General features: G+C 42.9%; 1 protein-coding gene across 15 annotated transcripts in view; it reads right to left on the minus strand.

Moving 5' to 3' along the window:
• Positions 1–142: 142 nt before the first annotated feature.
• LOC138949520 (far upstream element-binding protein 1-like) overlaps positions 143–21656 on the minus strand; it is a 43201-nt gene continuing 21687 nt past the window's right edge. For 8 of the 15 annotated variants that reach the window (XM_070321357.1, XM_070321356.1, XM_070321353.1 and 5 more), the window contains 8 exons: positions 18966–19013; positions 18334–18574; positions 16943–17103; positions 15694–15860; positions 14282–14365; positions 13726–13955; positions 10192–10388; positions 143–4494 (listed from right to left, as the gene is read on the minus strand). In XM_070321357.1, the coding sequence (XP_070177458.1) occupies positions 10210–10388; positions 13726–13955; positions 14282–14365; positions 15694–15860; positions 16943–17103; positions 18334–18574; positions 18966–19013 (1110 nt within the window). In that variant the 3' untranslated portion in view covers positions 143–4494; positions 10192–10209. The remainder of the gene's footprint in view (positions 4495–10191; positions 10389–13725; positions 13956–14281; positions 14366–15693; positions 15861–16942; positions 17104–18333; positions 18575–18965; positions 19014–21656) is intronic. The other 7 variants (XM_070321362.1, XM_070321352.1, XM_070321361.1 and 4 more) reach the window with 4 other exon arrangements.

Below are 21656 nucleotides of genomic sequence, written 5' to 3' on the forward strand. Positions count from 1 at the left end.
AGGCAGACAGACGAGAGAGAGAGAAGCAGAGATAGAGAAAGAGAAAGAGGCAGAGATAGAGAAAGAGAGAGCGAGGCAGACAAAAAGAAACTGTAAACACTGATGCAAACCACACTTGCTGAAAAACACCACAAAGCAGATGCAATATTCAACCAATTTACTGATCTGCATTTCGTACATATGCCAATTCAGAAACCAAAGATACATTTACATGACATACCATACAATAGTAAAAAGGTTAACAGCATGAGAAACCAAATCATGAAATCAAACACTGACCGCGGCTGTTTGTTTCTGTTAATTGGAAACACGTGTAATTATCTTTTGTTGTTGCTGACGAAGCCTCCGGACACAATGGCAAGTCATAATTAAAAACACACACAGACAATGCAAACATGTCAGCTAAAATACACCATTACATCAGTACAAAGCAAAATACATCATCCAGTCAATGTTAATGCTATATAAGAAGCCTTCAATAGGGAAAATACAATGTCGATTAGCTGTAGTTATAATCATGACAATTGTGCACACGTTTAAAAGTACGAGGAAGGGAAGTATAACATACAAAATTCACTTACAATGGACAAGATATCAAAGAAAGACACAAAGAAAATCCACTGTGATTTGAGGATTCTGATGTTCTACCATCAGCCCGCCCACCTTCAGGGTCGTCTCCTCCTGAAGGTCACTGGGTCAAGGTCAAGCCAGCACCAAAGGCACACATTCACACACACACGCTCGCAATTCACACCCTCTCAACTTTGCATTGTCATCTACATTTTCATAGTTTGTATCATTTTTCAAAAAAAGAAGACATTTCAAATATAGGACCATTTCAATAATAATAATAATGATATTACATGTTCTGTTATCATAAATCATTGTTCTTAAATGTGGGGGGAAAAATTAAAAAAAATATTTCTACCAGTTTTCGCATGATAAAATGTGCAAGCAATCCAAATCCACTTAATACAAGTCATTGTATATCATCATCATCATCGTCATCAAATTTATGTATGGTAATTGTGCATTGCGCCCGTTGGGTTGAAGTGGCTATTGGCAAAGGGCTAGAAGTATCACAGCCGAGTTGAAGAACCAATGAAATAGAATTTGGCAGAGAGGTCACCGTTTGTCCCCTGACCAGTCTTCAGCGTGAAGAAGGTAACCATGACACCAACAATGCCAAACTATCAATTTGAAGGTAACCACGACACCAACAGTGCCAAACTATCAATGTATGCAACGTGTGTACAACTCGTCCGACACAAATAAAACAACAGCACATCATGTCACAAACTTAAAATGCACCTAGATAACCCAAAAAAGCAATGCATGGCTTGTTTGACAGGTCTACACATGGCTTGTTTGACAGGTCTACACATGGCTTGTTTGACAGGTCTACACATGGCTTGTTTGACAGGTCTACACATGGCTTGTTTGACAGGTCTACACATGCTGTATAACAGTGTGACTGGCCACATTCTCTGCGTCACGTTCACAGCTGCACAGTCCTATTCAAACCAGAACAGCTCTGTCAACTGGAGCTGCACAGTCCTATTCAAACCAGAACAGCTCCGTCAACTGGGCAGGGACTGGGACAGGGGGAAAACAAGAGAAAAGTACAATCATCAAAAAACATCTGCTGACAATAAATAAATGAACAAAAGCATAACAGGGGAAAAAGCAATTCTCATGCTAACATGAAATGAAAAGAGTATTGCATCTTGTGTGTAAGTACACGGCATAAGACAAGTCTTGATGACTTCAAAGCAGCAACCATACTCAGTAGAAACATCAGAACATTTATCAACGTTACAAAAAGAAAATGCAATTGCGATTATCATAACTTTTCTTTGGATGAAATAAGTTGAGGCAGTGTTACATATCCTTGACAAGTTTTATCACTTTCGTTTTTCATTGTTTACAGGGGCAAATATGTCATTACAAAACCATGTCATACAATAGTTGATATTTTTTCTGCAACAAAACCATGTCATAGTGGTCATACAATAGTTGATATTTTTTTCTGAAACAATCTATTTACACACTACGTAACTTGTTTTGTTTTGCTTAGCTTGCAACATACTTCTTGGCATACTTAAATGTAATGGCACCGACACACTTTGTCTTTTCATCCATGTAGAGCAATACTATAAAAGAAGCATAATAAAATAAGAACAGACCGTTATTCATGATCATACAGAAAGACATGAAACTGCAGTTGAACATGTGGAAGCAATACCTACATGACCACGGAACGGAAAGAGGCACTACGTTGTATCATTCCATTAGTCATCAGTATCTTCTCCATTCAAAATTCATGTAGGTATGTACACCATCAATGACAGTCAAAAAAAAGCATTGTACTACCTTTTGTGTTTTGTTTCACTTCTTCATATCAATTAGTATGCACTGAAAACGAGATCATATTATATTCTTCCTTGGCTTGACGCAAATTGCTGACATGTTCATAACACTAAAGAAACAACCAACACAATCAGGTGAAAGAACATAGTTTTTCATTGGTACATACAATATTGGAATGACTTTTATACTGTTAATACGTTGTTCATGTGAGCAAATCAAATATGGGTTGGCAAGACTGACGTGGAATAAAATCAAATTAACTTAAAAACATTCTACTTCAAAGAAACCCATTTTTTCACTGAACCTTTTATTTTGAATGCAAAGATAACAAGAATCATTAAAAAAGACAATTCAAGAACACACTGTTATGCACATTATGAAATACTTATGTTTACGCCAGCAGAGGTACAAATAACTCATTAAACAAAGAAAAATCACATAACTGTCACGACAATTTTCAGAGTGCAACAATAACAACTCAAGAGATAAAAAAGGAGCATCATATTATCTGCAAATATACACAATATCATATCCAATCTTTATCTAGGACAAGAGAAGAATGAAATGACAAAGAAACCAAGCCTATTACCTGAGGGGGCTTCAGCGCCCTGATTTGATGACAAGTGATAAAAACAGTCTACTTTGTTCCACATAAAAAGAAATTATAATAATAATAATAAATAAAAAGAACACAGTACAAAGTTCATCAGAAGCATGATCCAAGACATACAGGTGTTTACAAAACCATCAGCAAACATGGAAGTTGACTCATCGCGACGCGTTGCACAATATGGTGATTACCGGGGAACGGAAAAGGGAAAGGGGAGTTTGTTGTCAAGAAAGTGAGGCTGGGTCGCAATGCAAAGTAACATACAGGAATCCCCCAGCCGACCGCTGCATGCACCATCTCTCCCCACCTACCATTCTCGCCTCTAGTAAAAAGTGGATCTACATACGTCTTCTTAATAACTCTCTATTTACATTTTTCATCATAGTAGGGGCGAACTCTCCACATCAGTAAGTCATTACATCTCAATAATGGAGAGAAGAAAAAAAATCTGTTTTGTTTTCAAAAAACGTTGCTGCAATATTTAATAATACATAAATCATGATCATACAAAAAAAGGTTATTTGATGCATACCATCAAAGCAAGTCGACTCGCCTAGTCCAAATGTGATAGGAACAGAGTAGGGACCAAAGAAAATGCATTGTAGAGAAAGAAAACCAAAGAGAGAGAGAGAGGGTCAGTACATGAGAAACGGTACTACAAAATGATGTCATGCATGGTTAAAATCCCACCCTTCCTTTCCATATCAAACATTTTCAATAGATTTCGTTTTAAAAGACTGAATATTTCAACTGCAGTTTACACTGTCACGCACACACTTGACTCTCACCCACAGACACTCCCTGACACACACAATGAGTGCTGCAACCAGCCACCGACAGGTGCACGGAGTCCAGTCACACTGTCTCATCTCACTCACACCAGATGTGCCTGGCATCAGAGCTCGCTTGACGTCACAACTATACACCTACAACATGACAACTAATCACCCGCATAAACAACTTACATGGACACACAAAAAGGATTAAAAGCCGTTCACCAAATGCGAACATCTATACAAAACATCAATAAAAAGTGTTAACAGGGCTACATGGACAGGACATTTTCTCTTCACTCTCCAAATGTTGGAATGTGGAGCTAGCTACCTGCTGGACACGTCACCATGGTTACAATGTCTTCTAACAGCCACACAATTTCTGTCATTCACATTAAAATAGGAAGGACTAAAAGTAGTTCACAAAGAAATGGTGCCGATTTTTTTTCTTTTAACAAAAAAAGCGCAATGCGATTCAAGCAAAATCCCTTACACAACAAGAACAAAACCTCTGGTCAGCTTAGCCAATACTGATGGTAAAAGTTGAGAGAAATACAACCATGATATCAAACAGCACTAAAGGTGATTTATTCTCGCACAAGTGGAATAACAGAAAGCGAAAAAGAAAGCAGACTTATCTGGGACGATAGCTGTGGAGACCGGTCAGACACCAAACACGGAACACACAATGTTTTAGCCGCATGTAGCCGCTTCAACACAGGGTGGATCAGCCGTCAGACTCTGCAATCACAACAACACCAGTCCATCAGGTTAGCCAGGCAACACATCTCACCGCTCCTACCATGGGGACCCAGGTTAGCCAGGCAACACATCTCACCGCTCCTACCATGGGGACCCAACACTGGCAAACACCAATCAACACAATTACTTTTCTTTGTCAAAATGTCTACACGAGTAAGAAGTTTGGCAATGCAGTGTGACAGGAATGGGATTACTCACACACTGAGCCAGGGACAAGATGCAGGCTGTGTTGGGCAGCCAGAGGATAGACAGCCAATCAAAGCACTGCCCTTTAACCCGGCTCTCCCTCTGCTCCTGCTGAGCCCTTTCTTGTTCATAGGTTCATTTTGTTTCTATTATCCCAATGCTGGGGAATTCATGAGAAAGGCACAATGCCATCCACGGGCACACCACAATATTATCCACTAAAGCATTGTCATCGGGACAAGCATGATCAAATACAGCATTGTCATCAAACATCATTGTGCAAGAAACACGTTGAATCCACCAAATGCATGTCAGCAATTCATCATTGACACCCAAAGTCACATCAATACACAGCAGCCACAAACAGCAGCCACAAACAGCAGCCACAAACAGCAACACCAAGGCTTGTTTGCTGGCATACTTTCATTACGAGCAATCTTTTTTTCATCCCAATATGTTCATCCAATACTCGGAGTGTATGAATCAATGTAACATTACTCAGGGTGTATGAATCAATGTAATATGACAACAAATTTGAAATGGTGCTGAGCACAGTTGACCAAAACGTCCAGTATTTCTTTCCCAGGGTCCAGTGGGCCAGACAAAGAAAGTTCACTTACCTTATTTCTGATGCCTTACCTGCCTGAGCGTTTCATCCAATCACTATTTCATGATGAAACCCAGAACCGTCTTATGCTATTTATACTACAGAGCACTGTTTCATCCAACCACTATTTCATGATGAAACCCCGAACAGTCTTATGCTATTTATACTACAGAGCACTGTTTCATCCAATCACTATTTCATGATGAAACCCCAAACACAGTCTTATGCTACAGAGCACGTTTTCATCCAATCAATATTTCATGTTGAAACCTTAAACAGTCTTATGCTACAGAGCACGTTTTCATCCAATCAATATTTCATGTTGAAACCTTAAACAGTCAAATGCTACAGAGCATTGTTAGTGACATTTGCAGATGCAACAATATAGGTGATACTGATAGCCACCTTGGAACTGTTAGCTGGGCGGAGGAGAGGGGTTCCGTCTGTGTGATAAATGCCGAAAATCTCCACATTCTGACAATGAGACACTAAGAATGCTCTGCATTTTTTTCAAAAGTAATAAACGAAACAATAAAGCACAACAGAGTTGGTTTGTATAAATTGGTCCCAACAACCCCCCCTTCCCACCCGACACAGACTGAGTGAAATGCTAGCTGGGACACGGTCAACACAAGGACTTGATAACAAAGAGCAGGACAAAGCATCATGTGTTAATGGCATGCATCGCTACCAAACCTTGTCAAACGCTTACAGTATTGCATCAACCATCAGTCTATAGACAGGGCGGTCAACACAAGAGCGCTATCAAGGTTAGACATGAGGTAGACAACTTAGCCAAGCCACCAACCGCTACAGTCAAAGTTGTAGGGAGAAAAGTTTATCAAGAAAGAGAAACGAGCGATGTTTAAGGAAAAGGAGAGAATAAAGAATAGCAATGACGCATCAGTAAAAACTTGTTGTGATATTGCACACAGCTACATGTAATTGATCAATCTCATAGAAAGACAAGGAGCACTGGAATAAGGTCAGTCAAGGTCGGCATAAATAATCAAATAATCAAAGTGGGCATAAATAATCAAAATGACATCAAAAGAAAAGGATTATTCACGAGCAAAGGACAGGTCAATATGAACCATATCAAGGAAAAATCAAATAATGGATCAGTTTTCACATAGCATGTTAAAGCAATGCAAAGTGTGATGGTGGAGTGGTTTGCTAGAGGGTGTCTGTTGCCACTCTGAAAGAAAACAACTGATCCCCCTTCCCACAATACCAGTCACATCATCAATGACATTATCACATTATAATTAGGCATGCTAATCATGTCAAAACAAGAAAAACCCAGCTACATTCATTTTCATCGTTATTTGGCATCCACATTATGCATTGAAAGTGAAAGCAATTAGAGAACAATGTCATTTGGAAACAAGATCAATCAAAAATCAACACTATTTTGCAGGTCATCATCATTTTTCATGAGAAAACATTAGAAATAACAAGTTACGTTTTACACTACCAGATCCGCAGACCTGGAGCTAGACGAGCGTCATCTCTCCTCGACCCAACCGACCATCCAGACTCTTTTGCCCTCTGCCGTCTTTCGCCGAAACTAAAATATCTTCAAGATAGCATTTTCAGCAAACAAAATGTCAACGCAACAAGCAACATTTCAAAACAGACAAAATGCATCGATACATACATTTGTCAATCAGAGTAGGAATGTTGGAAATTAAGGCCACTGCTAGGTCAAATTTTCAACCAATAGTCATCAATGAATTGTACTATATTTTCTTCAACCAATAGTCATCAATGAATTGTACTATATTTTCTCTGTAGACTTTGCAGGGGGGAATTCAGTTTTAAGTTCATTATGTGAAGACATTACAGAATGCAAAGCTATAAAGACAGGGCTCAATCCAAAGACAATGCTAAAGCAAACGGGACTCAAAAGCTAACCTTCCTCATTGCAATACAAAAATATGTGCGGTTGTATGCCCTAACTGCTCATGGCACTGCTATGAGAAGTGTATCAGTGAGTGTGAGCACATATCGCGAGCACCAGATATGTAGCAGCTTGCTACCTGCTTTTCCCCATTCTCATTTCTACAATGCAAGATGTGATTAAAGACATTCAGATGCAAGGCAACTTCAACCTTTCTTGAGGGGACCCAAGCTCATTTCAACCAACTTGTGCTTTAATGGAGAACTGAAGAGGTTACGTGTGGAGACGTTTATACCAGGCAAAAAGTGTTAGCAAAGAATTTGTCTGATAACAAAAAGAACTTGAGATAACCAGACATATGGGGTACAAACAGAAAACACAACTAAACACAAGTAAAGAACTACACACGATACAACCGAACGTTGTGCTCTTTATGTGGGAACCACTGCTGTAACCTCACCCCGTGTCTAGATATTGCTGACAGGGACCGGCATAAACCCTTCCAACTCGCTTCTCACGCTACACACACAAGCACCACACACGCTACCCAAAACTTCCTCCCCACAACATACCGTAAAAGTCGACCTATAAGCCGCGACTTTTTTTTCCTAAATGGACCCCTGCGGCTTATAAGGCGGTGCGGCTTATGAATGACTTTTTCTGAATCAGTGGCGTGTATCCGATTTCGCTCAGTGACCTAGTTTCCGGAAGTTGGATCGCCGCTGTGTAATGGCCTTGAATCAGCTGTGTTTACCTCAATTCACTCACTCACCTTCTTTCCGGAAGTTTGAAGCATGACAATAACTCACACAGTAATGGGTTGGCATACACCGGTTTTGATCGATCACTTCGCATTGCTACTACAGAGAACAGCAACACGCACATCTCCTAAAACAAAGCAACATACAACTGACCACGATGCCGAAAACACGGAGGCAATCGCGCTGCTGCTCAACAAATCGGCGTCAATGAAAGCATGATTAGGCGTTGGCGAAAGCAACGAGGCGAACTTGTGAAATGCAAGAAATCCACAAAAGCATTCCGTGGTTGCAAGGCACGCTGGCCACAATTAGAAAACGAAATGGAGGACTGGGTCAACACACAACGTGCGGATGGTCGCGGTGTTTCAACTGTTCAGCTTCGTCTGAAAGCACGCACCATTGCAACACGTCTGAAGATAGACGACTTCAAAGGCGGTCAATCTTGGTGTTGCCGATTTTTGAGGCGCAAAGGTCTGTCACTGCGTGCACGTACAACTTTGTGCCAACAGCTGCCGCCAGACTTCCAGGAGAAAATGATGTCATTTCGAAACTACGCACAAGAGCAGGTAGCTGAGAATCTGATTGGCCCACAGAACATCATAAATATGGATGAGGTTCCGTTGACCTTTGACCTTCCATTGACACGCACAGTAAACAAAAAGGGCGAGTCTTCTGTGGCACTGAAAACAACGGGACATGAAAAAACACACTTCACCTGTGTTTTGTCGTGCACGGCTTCGGGTGAAAAGCTTCCGCCGATGGTGATTTTCAAGCGAATCACAATGCCGAAAGAAAAGTTTCCGAGGGGGATCGTCGTGCAGGTTAACAAGAAGGGGTGGATGGATGAGAAGATGATGGACACCTGGCTGACAGAATGCTATGGGAAAAGGCCAGGGGGTTTCTTCCGTCGCACTAAAGCTCTGTTAGTCATGGACAGCATGCGTGCACACATCACTGAGAAGGTCAAAAAGTCAGTCACTGCCACCAACTCCATCATCGCTATCATCCCGGGTGGCACAACAAAGTACCTGCAACCCCTCGATATCAGTGTGAACCGGCCCTTCAAAGTGGTGATGAGGGATGAGTGGGAGAGGTGGATGGTGGATGGCGAGAAATCATTCACAAAGACTGGCCGCATGCGTAGAGCAACCTTTGCAGATGTGTGCCAGTGGGTCCTGAAAGCTTGGGATGCTGTCAAAAAGTCAACGATCATCAACGGCTTCAGAAAGGCTGAGATCATCACTGGAGCAGACGACGCGACAGCCACTGACAGTGGGGCCGAGAGTGACACTTCCGGTGACTCTGTGCCAGAAGCCATTCTGAACTTGTTCATCTCCGACACTGAGGAGTCCGACTTCAGCGGATTTTCAGCATCAGATGTTGAGTGATTTACAGAACTAACTACAGGTGCTGTGTGCAGGACGAGAGGACAGTTTGATAGTCCAGAGTTCTGTGAATCACTCAACATCTGATGCTGAAAGTAAAGTGCAAAACTGACAAGTTAGCCGGTTCGTTTTTGTGTGTGTGTGTTTTTTTTTCGTTGACTTTCGATGTTTCTTGACTTGAACTTTGCTTCTAGGCGCGGCTTGTATGCCGGAGCGGCTTGTGTATGGATTTTTCTGAATTTTTTTTAAAAATCGGGGGGTGCGGCTTATACCCAGGTGCGTCTTATAGGTCGACTTTTACGGTACCTTTGTTTCAGTAAACCTGTTTTCCTTAGAGTTTCAGTGAACCTGTTTTCCTTAGAGTTTCAGTAAACCTGTTTTCCTCAGAGTTTCAGTGAACCTGTTTTCCTTCAAGTTTCAGTAAACCTGTTTTCCTTCAAGTTTCAGTAAACCTGTTTTCCTTCAAGTTTCAGTAAACCTGTTTTCCTTCAAGTTTCAGTAAACCTGTTTTCCTTCAAGCTTCTATCAATGCATGTGCGACGGATGCATACTTGAAGTGAGCAGAGATAGGAACAAACTCTTGCCACCAAGCTCTCATTAAGTCCAGCCTAAACTCTTACCACCAAGCTCTCATTAAGTCCAGCCTAAACTCTTACCACCAAGCTCTCATTAAGTCCAGCCTAAACTGTTAGGGTGCGATAGCCCAACTAGCGACAAAGGCAGAACACTGTTCCCCGCTGACCCAATATCCAGCATGGCGTGAGGCTACAGAGCAGCGGCCCCCAAGACAGAAACCATGGGCTATGACAGCACACCTCTCCCTGCGACACTCACCTCTGTGGCGCGGTGACCTCACGGGGCCTGTTGCTGCCCGGGCTGTCCCACAGCGACGGCGGCGGCATTGGCCTGGGCTTGCTGCAGGATCATGTTGGCCTGGTGGTACATGCCCTGCTGGCGATAGTACTCCGCCCACGCCGCGCTGTAGTCAGGCTGGCCCGTCTGCGGGTTGATGGCCGGCGCTACTGACGCTGCTGATAACACCACAAAACCTTTCCATTAGCTTCCGCGTACAAACACACAAGCATGGTTCAGGTTGCCACTCCAAAAAAATGAAAAACCTGAAAGTATGTGGGGTGCAGGGGCAGCGCCCCCCGTATGTTGAACATTTTGAAAATCTGAAAGCGATTATTTGGCCTCTCCTGCAAACTTACACAAAACAGCAAAAATAATATCCTCCTTTAAAGCAATTGATAACAGCACAACAAAGACTTAATTAATGAACAGACAAAAGGTCATGAACAGTTCAGTTTACACTACACACTACACTACACTACACTACACACTACACTACACAAAAAGTCCTCCCTCAAGTCCAGGCAAATTGTTTCCAATCAAAAAGTTTTCAGTTCTGGGATGTTGGGTCTACCTCACTCTCAGCTCGAGAAACAAAAACTTGTTGCATGAATCCAATGTGAACTTCAACTACCTAACCTTGTCACCACACACCTTGACATGTTAATTCCAAGAATAATAAACTGAAACACAGTTATGAAGTTGGTAAACAGAACAAATTTAGCTAAATGTTTCAGTGGTTGAAGTCCTAAAACTAAGCCATATGTAGTTGGTGATAGTCCTCCAACATGACACTGACACAAAAACTGGACATCTTCAACAATACACTTTCACAAGTCCAGGAAAAATGTATCAAAAAATGTATCTTCTTCAGCCAAGTTCGATGCTCTGTGTTTGTGTCATTCTTCTCTGCAAGCCATTCCCACTTCCACTTGTTTTTTTATACCCGCCTCCAGTTTCTCAAGCTTAGATGGATCGTCATCCTCACTGATGTACGGCATGTTGAAGCAAAATTTGCAACGGTTTTCACAACAAACTTCCTAGCATCGACAAATCGCATCCACCGAGAATAATCCAAAATTTTAATAATAAATTTTCATTTAATTAATATACTTACCCAACTCACAAATAGCAATTAACTCTAGTTCAGTGCTGGTAACGCTGTACGCTGCCCCTTGGCAACAAGGGCGGCCACTCTTAAAAAAGAAAGTGACCAATCCCAAGCCAGACCAACTACTGGTCCGACTTCCGTATGCGTGCGCATACGCCGCCATTTAATCATTCCTAACGAAGCCCAACTCACTTCTTTTTTAGACCCCAATACCAACCACAGCGGGGAGGTGGGAGGGAATAAACGTTGTGAGTTGGGTAAGTATATTAATTAAATGAAAATTTATTATTAAAATTTTGGATTAAATTACATATCTTTACCCAACTCACAAATAGCAGATTGCTACTAAAGGTGGCGGGTATATAGTGAAAACAAGAAGAGCAAACGCTCGATCGAGTCACTTTCGCAGTTCTGAATATTATATGAGGCATCAGATGGACAGGAAGAAATTGCTATTCACAACACAATGAGTCACGTTCACATAAAATTTGAGCCCGGTCACTTTTATAGTTTCCGAGAAAAGCCCAACGTTAAGTTGTGTGTTGCCGAACAGAAAAGGCTAGTTATCTCCCTTGTTTTTCTGATAACGTTCGTAAAAGGCTACAGATGTAAATACTTTGATGTAAAGAATAATCCTACAAAGTTTCAATCACATCCGATGAACTTTGTCAAAGATATAAAATGTCTAATTTTTCCTTTGACGCTGACCTGTGACCTTGAAAAAGGTCAAAGGTCAACGAAACCATCGTTAAAGTGTAGAGGTCATTGGAGGTCACGACTAAACAAAATATGAGCCCGATCGCTTTGATAGTTTCCGAGAAAAGATATAAAATGTCTAATTTTTCCTTTGACGCTGACCTGTGACCTTGAAAAAGGTCAAAGGTCAACGAAACCATCGTTAAAGTGTAGAGGTCATTGGAGGTCACGACTAAACAAAATATGAGCCCGATCGCTTTGATAGTTTCCGAGAAAAGTCCAACGTTAAGGTGGTGTCTACGGACGGCCGGACGGCCGGCCGGACAGACTAACACTGACCGATTACATAGTCACTTTTTCTCAAGTGACTCAATTATGATATTAGGACCTGTCCTGCGGCTACCAAAACAGGTAACGCGGAACTACCATCCTGTCTCACTAAGTTCAAACAAGCGACAAACGTCGCTAAAATTACAACAAAATCAGAGAGATCTCACCACACAGCATAGGTAAAGGTGTGAAGCTTCGGCGGAGACCAAGGGGCGAAGCCAAGTCAAGTCAAAAGACCCAACAGTAAAGCTGTAGAACAGCCGGAGCGTACATAAGGAGCGACCAGATCGCTTGGAACGCTGAGTAGGAATGATTAAATGGCGGCGTATGCGCACGCATACGGAAGTCGGACCAGTAGTTGGTCTGGCTTGGGATTGGTCACTTTCTTTTTTAAGAGTGGCCGCCCTTGTTGCCAAGGGGCAGCGTACAGCATTACCAGCACTGAACTAGAGTTAATTGCTATTTGTGAGTTGGGTAAAGATATGTAATTTAATGGCGGCTTTAGCAATGCCCGGATTCTCTCCTCCCGCCAAAAGAGCTTCAAAGCTCGGATCGGAATCTCTAGTCAAAATTCAACCGAGCAAAACGAACTGCAATTTTTTTTCTCTGATTTTTTTCTTCCCGCAACAAAATTGAAATCCCGGAATTTCCGGCTGTGGACATTTTCAAAAACCGGAATTCCGGCACCTTGCGGGAAGAGTGGCAACCATGCACAAGGGCAAAAAGTGATCAATTGAACAGCGGACACATGAAAGTGACCGTTATGAAGTTGATAATACAAAGTAATGATGAAACATTTATATTGTACTTCTCTAGAGCTCAAAGCATTTACTACGGGCTACTACAATTTGCATTAAATGACGTCTTGATAATGATGATCCTGTAAGACCTGATGACAAGACAGATTGTCAACACATTGGCAGCAGGTGCCTTTTCTTCCTCTCTTCTAACATGCACTTTGCTTCTACACACAATTCATGGACAGCTGACTTGGCCACACAACCAGAAAACACAACTGGCCTTTTTCCTTGCCACTACTATCTTTTCCCTGCATGAATTATGTGTGGAAAGCTGGAAACATACAAACACCACTACCATCCTTGCACCTCATTAGATGCTAAAGTAAAACACGCACACACTTTCACCACACATGCTCATACTACAGTGCAACCCCCCCCTTTCACCACACATGCTCATACTACAGTGCAACCCCCCCCCCCCCCTTCAAGACCTTGTTTTTTGCCCGACTTTCTGTTGATGACCTCTGTAACTGTACCTCAATTTGAAGACAGATTTGTCAACTGTACAAGTGTAGAAAAGGGGGTTCCACTGTAGGAGCCAAGCTTGCAAGAGAAAAGAGATGATAAAAGAAAACTAACACTCACTCGGCTGGGCGTAGGTCTGGCCGGCGGCTTGCTGAGGCTGCTGGTGTTGTGGTGCCTGCTGCGGCTGTTGCTGGGGGGCTTGCTGCGTCTGCTGCTGCTGTTGCTGCTGCTGCTGTTGGGCGTACTGCCCGTACTGCCCGTAGTTGGCGTAGTACTGGGAGTAGTAGGCCGCCCAGGCTGCGGCGTTGGCGTCTTGAGCCTGCTTATCAGCCCCGTCTGGAACGCCAGTAAACAGTGAGGGCACACGTATGGTGTGTGTAGACTCAGTGGTGCACAACAATCATCAACATCATATTATGCAGCTGGAGACGGGTGCCATGAAAACAACTAACTTCCTTGGGCAAAAATTCAACCTTTTAACTGAATGAAAGTCTGCCAGAATGAGAGAGAGAGAGAGAGAGAGAGAGAGAGAGAGAGAGAGAGAGAGAGAGAGAGAGAGAGAGAGAGAGAGAGAGAGAGAGTTGGGGCGGGGAAAGGTGCATTTAACAATTTAATCCAGTCCAATGCACGACTGAAGCAGCCCAGGTGAAAGGACTCTAGAGACAACTCACTGGGGTCGCTGGGCTGCTGCTGTGGGTACTGGTTGCCGTAGGCATTCCACCCCTGTGGGGCACCGTACTGCTGGGGGGGTTGGCTGCACAACAACCATCATCAGTCAATATACAACACTAATCAACAGACAATTACAATCATGGATTGGGTTGCCCTTTTCACACAAGTTTTTTTTTATAAATAACAAAGTGTCCTGTGGCCAGTCTTCCATTAAGTGTTCAACCTCACATCTTCCATGAAGTGTTCAACCTCACATCTTCCATGAAGTGATCAACCTCACATCTTCCATGAAGTGATCAACCTCACATCTTCCATGAAGTGTTCAACCTCACATCTTCCATTCAATGATCAGTCTCTGATATTTTCCTGAAGTATTTAGTCTCAAATATACATGTGTTCAGTCTCAAATCTGTCAGAAAGACTTCATGAAACAAACACATCCAAGGAAATCTATCGTCTAGACAGCATATTAGACTGCCTGCATGCACTTTTCACAAAGTAGCTTTGAAAATGTGAAGCGATAAAAAAACATTTACTCAAGTAACAGATTAACACCAACAAACAGTCATCGCCGAGACTATTTAAGATAGTCTCGACTAACCACAGTCAAAGACCAAGACAGGTCTCGCTCGTCTCCGCGTAGCGTGCAAACGCAGTACATAGGCCTACTTAACCTATTTTCTGTAATTCTGAGCACAGTTTTAAAGTAACCATGACATGTATATATTGTTACAGTAACCATGACATATGTATATATTGTTAAAGTAACCATGACATATGTATATATTGTTACAGTAACCATGACATATGTATATTGTTACAGTAACCATGACATATGTATATATTGTTAAAGTAACCATGACATATGTATATATTGTTAAAGTAACCATGACATATGTATATATTGTTAAAGTAACCATGACATATGTATATATTTTTGAATTCAAGAGAAATTGAGGAATACAATGCAATCTTTTTTAAATCTGTCAGTGAAAAGTTGATTTTAACTAGTTTTTAAGCCTCCAAGGCGAAATGCAATAGCAAAGTCCGGGCTTCGTCGGAGATTACTTGACCAAAATTTCAACCAATTTGATTGAAAAATGAGGGCGTGACAGTGCTGCCTCCAACTTTCACAAAAAGCCGGATATGACGTCATCAGTCATTTATCGAAAAAATTAAGGAAAAAAACGTCCGGGGACATCATACCCACAAAATAACATGAAATTTCATGAAGTTTTCGTCCAGTAGTTTTCTCAGAATTGCTCTACACACACCACCACCCTCGTCTCAATTCCCCGTCTTAAACCATTTAGTGAAAACTTGACTAAATGTAAAAAGACCCATTGAGTGTCAATCCCCATAGATTGACCCAACAGACAAGGAAGAAAGACAAACTGTGCAAGTCCTCACCTTGGCTGTCCGAACTGACCGAACTGGTCAAAGCCGGGGCCCTGTGGACCAGGCCCCTGAGGACCGGGGCCTTGTGGACCGGGACCGCCTGGACCAGGCCCCATGGGACCACCGGGCGGACCTCCCGGGGGACCCTGCAACACGCCATCACCGTTACCGATTCCATCCTAGAACGATTCCACAACAACAAAAATAGGACATTGTAAAATTAGCAGAACATTGGTGACCGCGAAAGAGCGAGACACAAAAAGACTAAACAATATTGTACTCACGTGTTTGATGAAGACAAATGAAGCACAGTGGTCCAAACGTCGTGCTTTGTTATTTGTTTCGTCTTCATCAAACACGCGAGTACAATATTGTTTGGTCTTTTTATCTAAAAGTTAACCAAACAACATACATATTGGAAAGTTAGAGACATGCAAACTCCCTACAATATAATGTCTGTGACCAGGACAAGTGTCCACACTGGTTTAAACAAAATTCAGTTTTAGTGTCATGGCATACACTATAAAACATAGGGGATCAGGACTCAAGCATAAAGCTTACATTACATACATGTCCCCACTTTACATCTTTCTGTGGTAATTGACCTCTGATCTTGTCAACACAGCAACAGCAACAGCAACAACCAACCTCCTATGGCAGATCCTTTGCCTTGCTCCTACCACTCTACAACAACCAACCTCCTATGGCAGATCCTTTGCCTTGCTCCTACCACTCTACAACAACCAACCTCCTATGGCAGATCCTTTGCCTTGCTCCTACCACTCTACAACAGCCAACCTCCTATGGCAGATCCTTTGCCTTGCTCCTACCACTCTACAACAGCCAACCTCCTATGGCAGATCCTTTGCCTTGCTCCTACCACTCTACAACAACCAACCTCCTATGGCAGATCCTTTGCCTTGCTCCTACCACTCTACAACAGCCAACCTCCTATGGCAGATCCTTTGCCTTGCTCCTACCACTCTACAACTATAAGCGTGCAAAGACCTTGCATCACGTTGAAAACATCACTGCCATCAATAATAAGATATCACATGAATTACTCTATAGATCAGATGATAACACAGACGCAATCTGCAATTCTAAAACTCAAGCCACAAAGCACTTTCTAAGTCTCCTGCTCCTTCTAAGCCCACACCAACTCGACCACAAACATCAGCACTCCGACAGACTAGAAGCCAAGGAGAGAGGTTGGAAGGAGGAGAAAAGCACAAGAGAAAATCCAGTCCAGGCGTCGTACCTGCATGCCGGTCTTTTCACAGATGAGCTGGATGGCGTGCTGGATCTGCTGCGGAGTGCCGCGGATGTTGAACAACTTCTCCGCCATGTTGGGCGGCGGGTTCCTGTCCAGCTCCACGTGGGCGCCCGACTGACGGTTGATGTCGCGGATCGTCTCACCGCCTGCAACCACAAAGGAGTCACACTATGTCAATGCTGCTCATCCATCAGCTGACCCCAACACTCACCCTCTTAACACTTCAACACTCTCCCTCTCAACAGTTCCAACACTCTCCCTCTCAACAGTTCCAACACTCTCCCTCTCAACAGTTCAGGCTTACACTCTCCCTCTCAACAGTTCAGGCTTACACTCTCCCTCTTAACAGTTCAGGCTTACACTCTCCCTCTCAACAGTTCAGGCTTACACTCTCCCTCTCAACAGTTCAGGCTTACACGTCTCACTCTTAACACTTCAACACTCTCCCTCTTAACAGTTCAACACTCTCCCTCTCAACAGTTCAACACTCTCCCTCTCAACAGTTCAACACTCTCCCTCTTAACAGTTCAACACTCTCCCTCTCAACAGTTCAACACTCTCCCTCTCAACAGTTCAGGCTTACACTCTCCCTCTCAACAGTTCAACACTCTCCCTCTCAACAGTTCAGGCTTACACTCTCCCTCTCAACAGTTCAGGCTTACACTCTCCCTCTTAGCAGTTCAACACTCTCCCTCTCAACAGTTCAACACTCTCCCTCTCAACAGTTCAGGCTTACACTCTCAACAGTTCAGGCTTACACTCTCCCTCTTAGCAGTTCAACACTCTCCCTCTCAACAGTTCAACACTCTCCCTCTCAACAGTTCAGGCTTACACTCTCCCTCTTAGCAGTTCAACACTCTCCCTCTCAACAGTTCAACACTCTCCCTCTCAACAGTTCAGGCTTACACTCTCCCTCTTAACAGTTCAACACTCTCCCTCTCAACAGTTCAGGCTTACACTCTCCCTCTCAACAGTTCAGGCTTACACTCTCCCTCTTAACAGTTCAACACTCTCCCTCTCAACAGTTCAGGCTTACACTCTCCCTCTCAACAGTTCAGGCTTACACTCTCCCTCTCAACAGTTCAGACTTACACTCTCCCTCTCAACACTCTCCCTCTCAACAGTTAAGGCTTACACGTCTCACTCATTTTGCCCCAGTAAAAAACAGATTGTGTCGTTCTAGTCGAAACAAGATTAACACTGTGCGTGTCTCTGCGTGCCTGTTCTTTGGATGTGTTAAAATAGGGAATAGACTATAGAGAAAGCAAGAGAATGAATGTGTTAAAATAGGGAATGGACTATAGAGAACGCAAAGAGAATGGAGGTGTTAAAATAGGGAATGGACTATAGAGAAAGCAAGAGAATTGTTGCCTAACCTTTGCCAATGACGAGGCCACACTTGTCGGCGGGTACCAAGTATTGCGTCTGGTCCTGGAAGTTGGGGTCACCAAATCCACCGCGACCCATACCACCACCACCGGGACCCCCACCACGGCCCGGTCCACCGGGAGGGAAGGGTCCTCCTCTGCCACGACCCCCTCCTCGACCTGGGGGACCGCCCCCACGACCCATGCCGAACCCTCCTCCTCCTCCTCCTCCTCCTCCACGCATGTTGAACTGAAACACAGCCACAAACCGACGTCAGACATCAGCGCTAATCATCCGCATTGGGATTGAAATCATGAATGGGAACACAGCTCAGACAATCATCAAAATGTATAACCAAAGAGGAACTTCACTCAAAAGAGAAAACCAAAAATGTGTTAACATAGTAAAGCACGCACAGATATTGCTTGATTCAATATCATTTTGCTGTTCTTTTCTCTGCTGTAGAAAAATCTTCCCTGAAATCTATCCCGCACATCCCAAAGTCTGATTTGCAATTGAAATCTACTTTGAGTCAATCAAGCAAAATGTGTGAACGTCAGAATGCGACCACTAAAGGATCAGCGGAGCTCAAAGACAGAAACGTGGTGAATGTTTGGGTGCATTGCGGCAATCAGTTTACCTCTCCGCGGCCGCCAAACTGGCCGTTTCCAAAATCTGGGCCACCCATCTGCCCATGAAAACATTTTGTCAAATACACGCTCTACTTCATCCGAGTAACACACACTACGCAAACCTCTCTTCCCTCCAAATCTGGCGTTAATACTATTCATATCGAAGAGACGTGCTCGGTATTTCTGAATGAATAAGACTTACGTCTTATTCATTCAGAAATACCGAGCACGTCTCTTCTCAAATCACATTACTCAAAGAAACAAACAAAAAAACATGAACTCGTATATGCACAAAACTGCTTTCTTTCCTACGTAAATTTAATCCAAGTGACAGACCTGGGAACCCCTGTTTTGCACTTTGAGTATTCTCAAACAAACTTGGTGTATTTTCAAAAAAATGAGCGTACTCCACACAGCGTTTGCACATCCATGATTAAAACATGCCTCATGCGCGTCCGTCACACCGTTAATTAAGTTTACTAATACATTTAAAACAAATGCTTTGTTCAATGTTTACTGACAAAAACTGTACCGTATTTGACGGACTACAAGCCGCGACTTCAACAAAAAAAAATCGCATTGCGGCTTATAAAAAGATGTGGCTAAAACGTTACCTAAACTTGAATAGCATTCACAGACCTGGGAACCCCTGTTTTGCACTTTGAGTATTCTCAAACAAACTTGATGTATTTTCCAAAAAATGAGCGTACTCCACACAGCGTTTGCACATCCATGATTAAAACATGCCTAAGCGCGTCCGTCACACCGTTAATTAAGTTTACCTATACATTTAAAACAAATGCTTTTTTCAATTTTTACTGACAAAAACTGTACCGTATTTGACGGACTACAAGCCGCGACTTTAAAAAAAAAATCGCATTGCGGCTTATAAAAAGATGCGTGTTGTGTGTGTGATATTTTTCTTCAAACCTTTTCACTTTTCTTCTTTGTTTCACTTGTTTATTCTCGGAGCCGATTTCGCCAAATACCGTACTTTTGTTTGCCTGGTTGTTTTGATTGATTGACACGATCCGATTATATGTTTTTTGACGGCGGCTAATATAGTGACGTAATCATGTGCCAAAATACTGGATCGGCTTCAGGATGGGCTTGTGAAGAAAAGTAGTCTAGGAATTTTTCTCGTCGTATTTTTTTCTCACTGACCGTACTGAGCGTATTCTCGACAATCATGCGTACAAAATACGGCGAAATCGTATGGGTTCCCAGGTCTGCATTCACCTAATGGAAGTCGCCGCTGATTTTCATTTCGCTCGATTAGCGATTACCGGTACGTTATTAGCTTTCTACTCAAGAATCTGCGCTTTTCTCTTTCTTTCGCGAATCTTCGTTTGTCAACAAGTCGCCGTGACAAGCGTACAGAGAAACACCGGATGTATCAGGATCTCGCGCGTGCGAGATTTCGTTTTTTTGTGTCTTGCGATAGTTGGAGGAGCGAGAACCGCCATGTGTTTTCGTCAGTCTGCTCGAAATGTGCGCAAAAGTCGTAAATCATCCCAAAAAAGCTTATTCCGGGCGGGACTACATGTGTGTGATGGTTACAAATTGTGTGTGTGATATTTTTCTTCAAACTGTTTCACTTTTCTTCTTTGTTTCACTTGTTTATTCTCGGAGCCGATTTCGCCAAATACCGCACTTTCGTTTGCCTGGTTGTTTTGATTGATTGATTGACACGATCCGATTATATTTATTTCGACAGCGACTAATATAGTGACGTAATCATGTGCCAAAATACTGGATCGGCTTCAGGATGGGCTTGTGAAGAAAAGTAGTCTTTGTCGTATTTTTTTCCCACTGACCGTACTGAGCGTATTCTCGACAATCATGCGTACAAAATACGGCGAAATCGTATGGGTTCCCAGGTCTGAAGTGACCAACCACAAACTGAGTCCCAAAATGCTACTTCTGACTTGAACACGAAAAAAACTTTTCTCTGACGCTTTAGACAAACTTTCTTTTGATATTAAGTGTCTTGGTGCTTTATGAACTTAAAAACTTTTCCCCAAGGCCACAAGGTGACCAACGTCTTTTGGAGCGACACATGAAGAGATCGTTGTTTTCACTAAATAATAATGTAAATTCCATGAAGATGTAAAAAAACAATAAAACATTGTTTACAGCCAAGAGATAGCAGTTTCAGTTTGTGATTGAGGGTCACAGCACAACATGGAGCCTGCCACTCAGAGGGGGAACGTCTGGACCAGCCGCTCATCATACCCACGACCTTTTCATCACAGGGGGGGGGGGATGGATGGGAGAAATAAATGGCAAGGCCAATAGCTAATGGTCTTCAACAAGCACTACACATTTCATTTTCTGTTATCCCAATCTGGAAAATTTGGGCCGCTTCCTTCCAGTTGAAAGCTAGCAGCAATAAGTCGTGCTACCCAGGTGTATGTGTGTGTTGAGGTGTAATCACCTTCCAGTTGAAAGCTAGCAGCAATAAGTCGTGCTACCCAGGTGTATGTGTTGAGGTGTAATCAGCCACCTGCACTATGGCAGAATGACTGAGGTCTTTCCCTGTGGTGACATGGGGGTGGGACATGGTACACTGAGTCTGCACATAAAGTTGACTCGTGTCCGTCTCGGTCTGAATTTGAACCCCTGATCTTTGGATCACAAGTCCAGTGCTCTACCAACCGAAATATCCTGGCCCCCGGAAACTTGCAGCTCAAAGTGTT

The sequence above is a fragment of the Littorina saxatilis genome, linkage group LG15 (genome assembly GCF_037325665.1).
Source record: "Littorina saxatilis isolate snail1 linkage group LG15, US_GU_Lsax_2.0, whole genome shotgun sequence".
Taxonomy (NCBI): Eukaryota; Metazoa; Mollusca; class Gastropoda; order Littorinimorpha; family Littorinidae; genus Littorina; species Littorina saxatilis.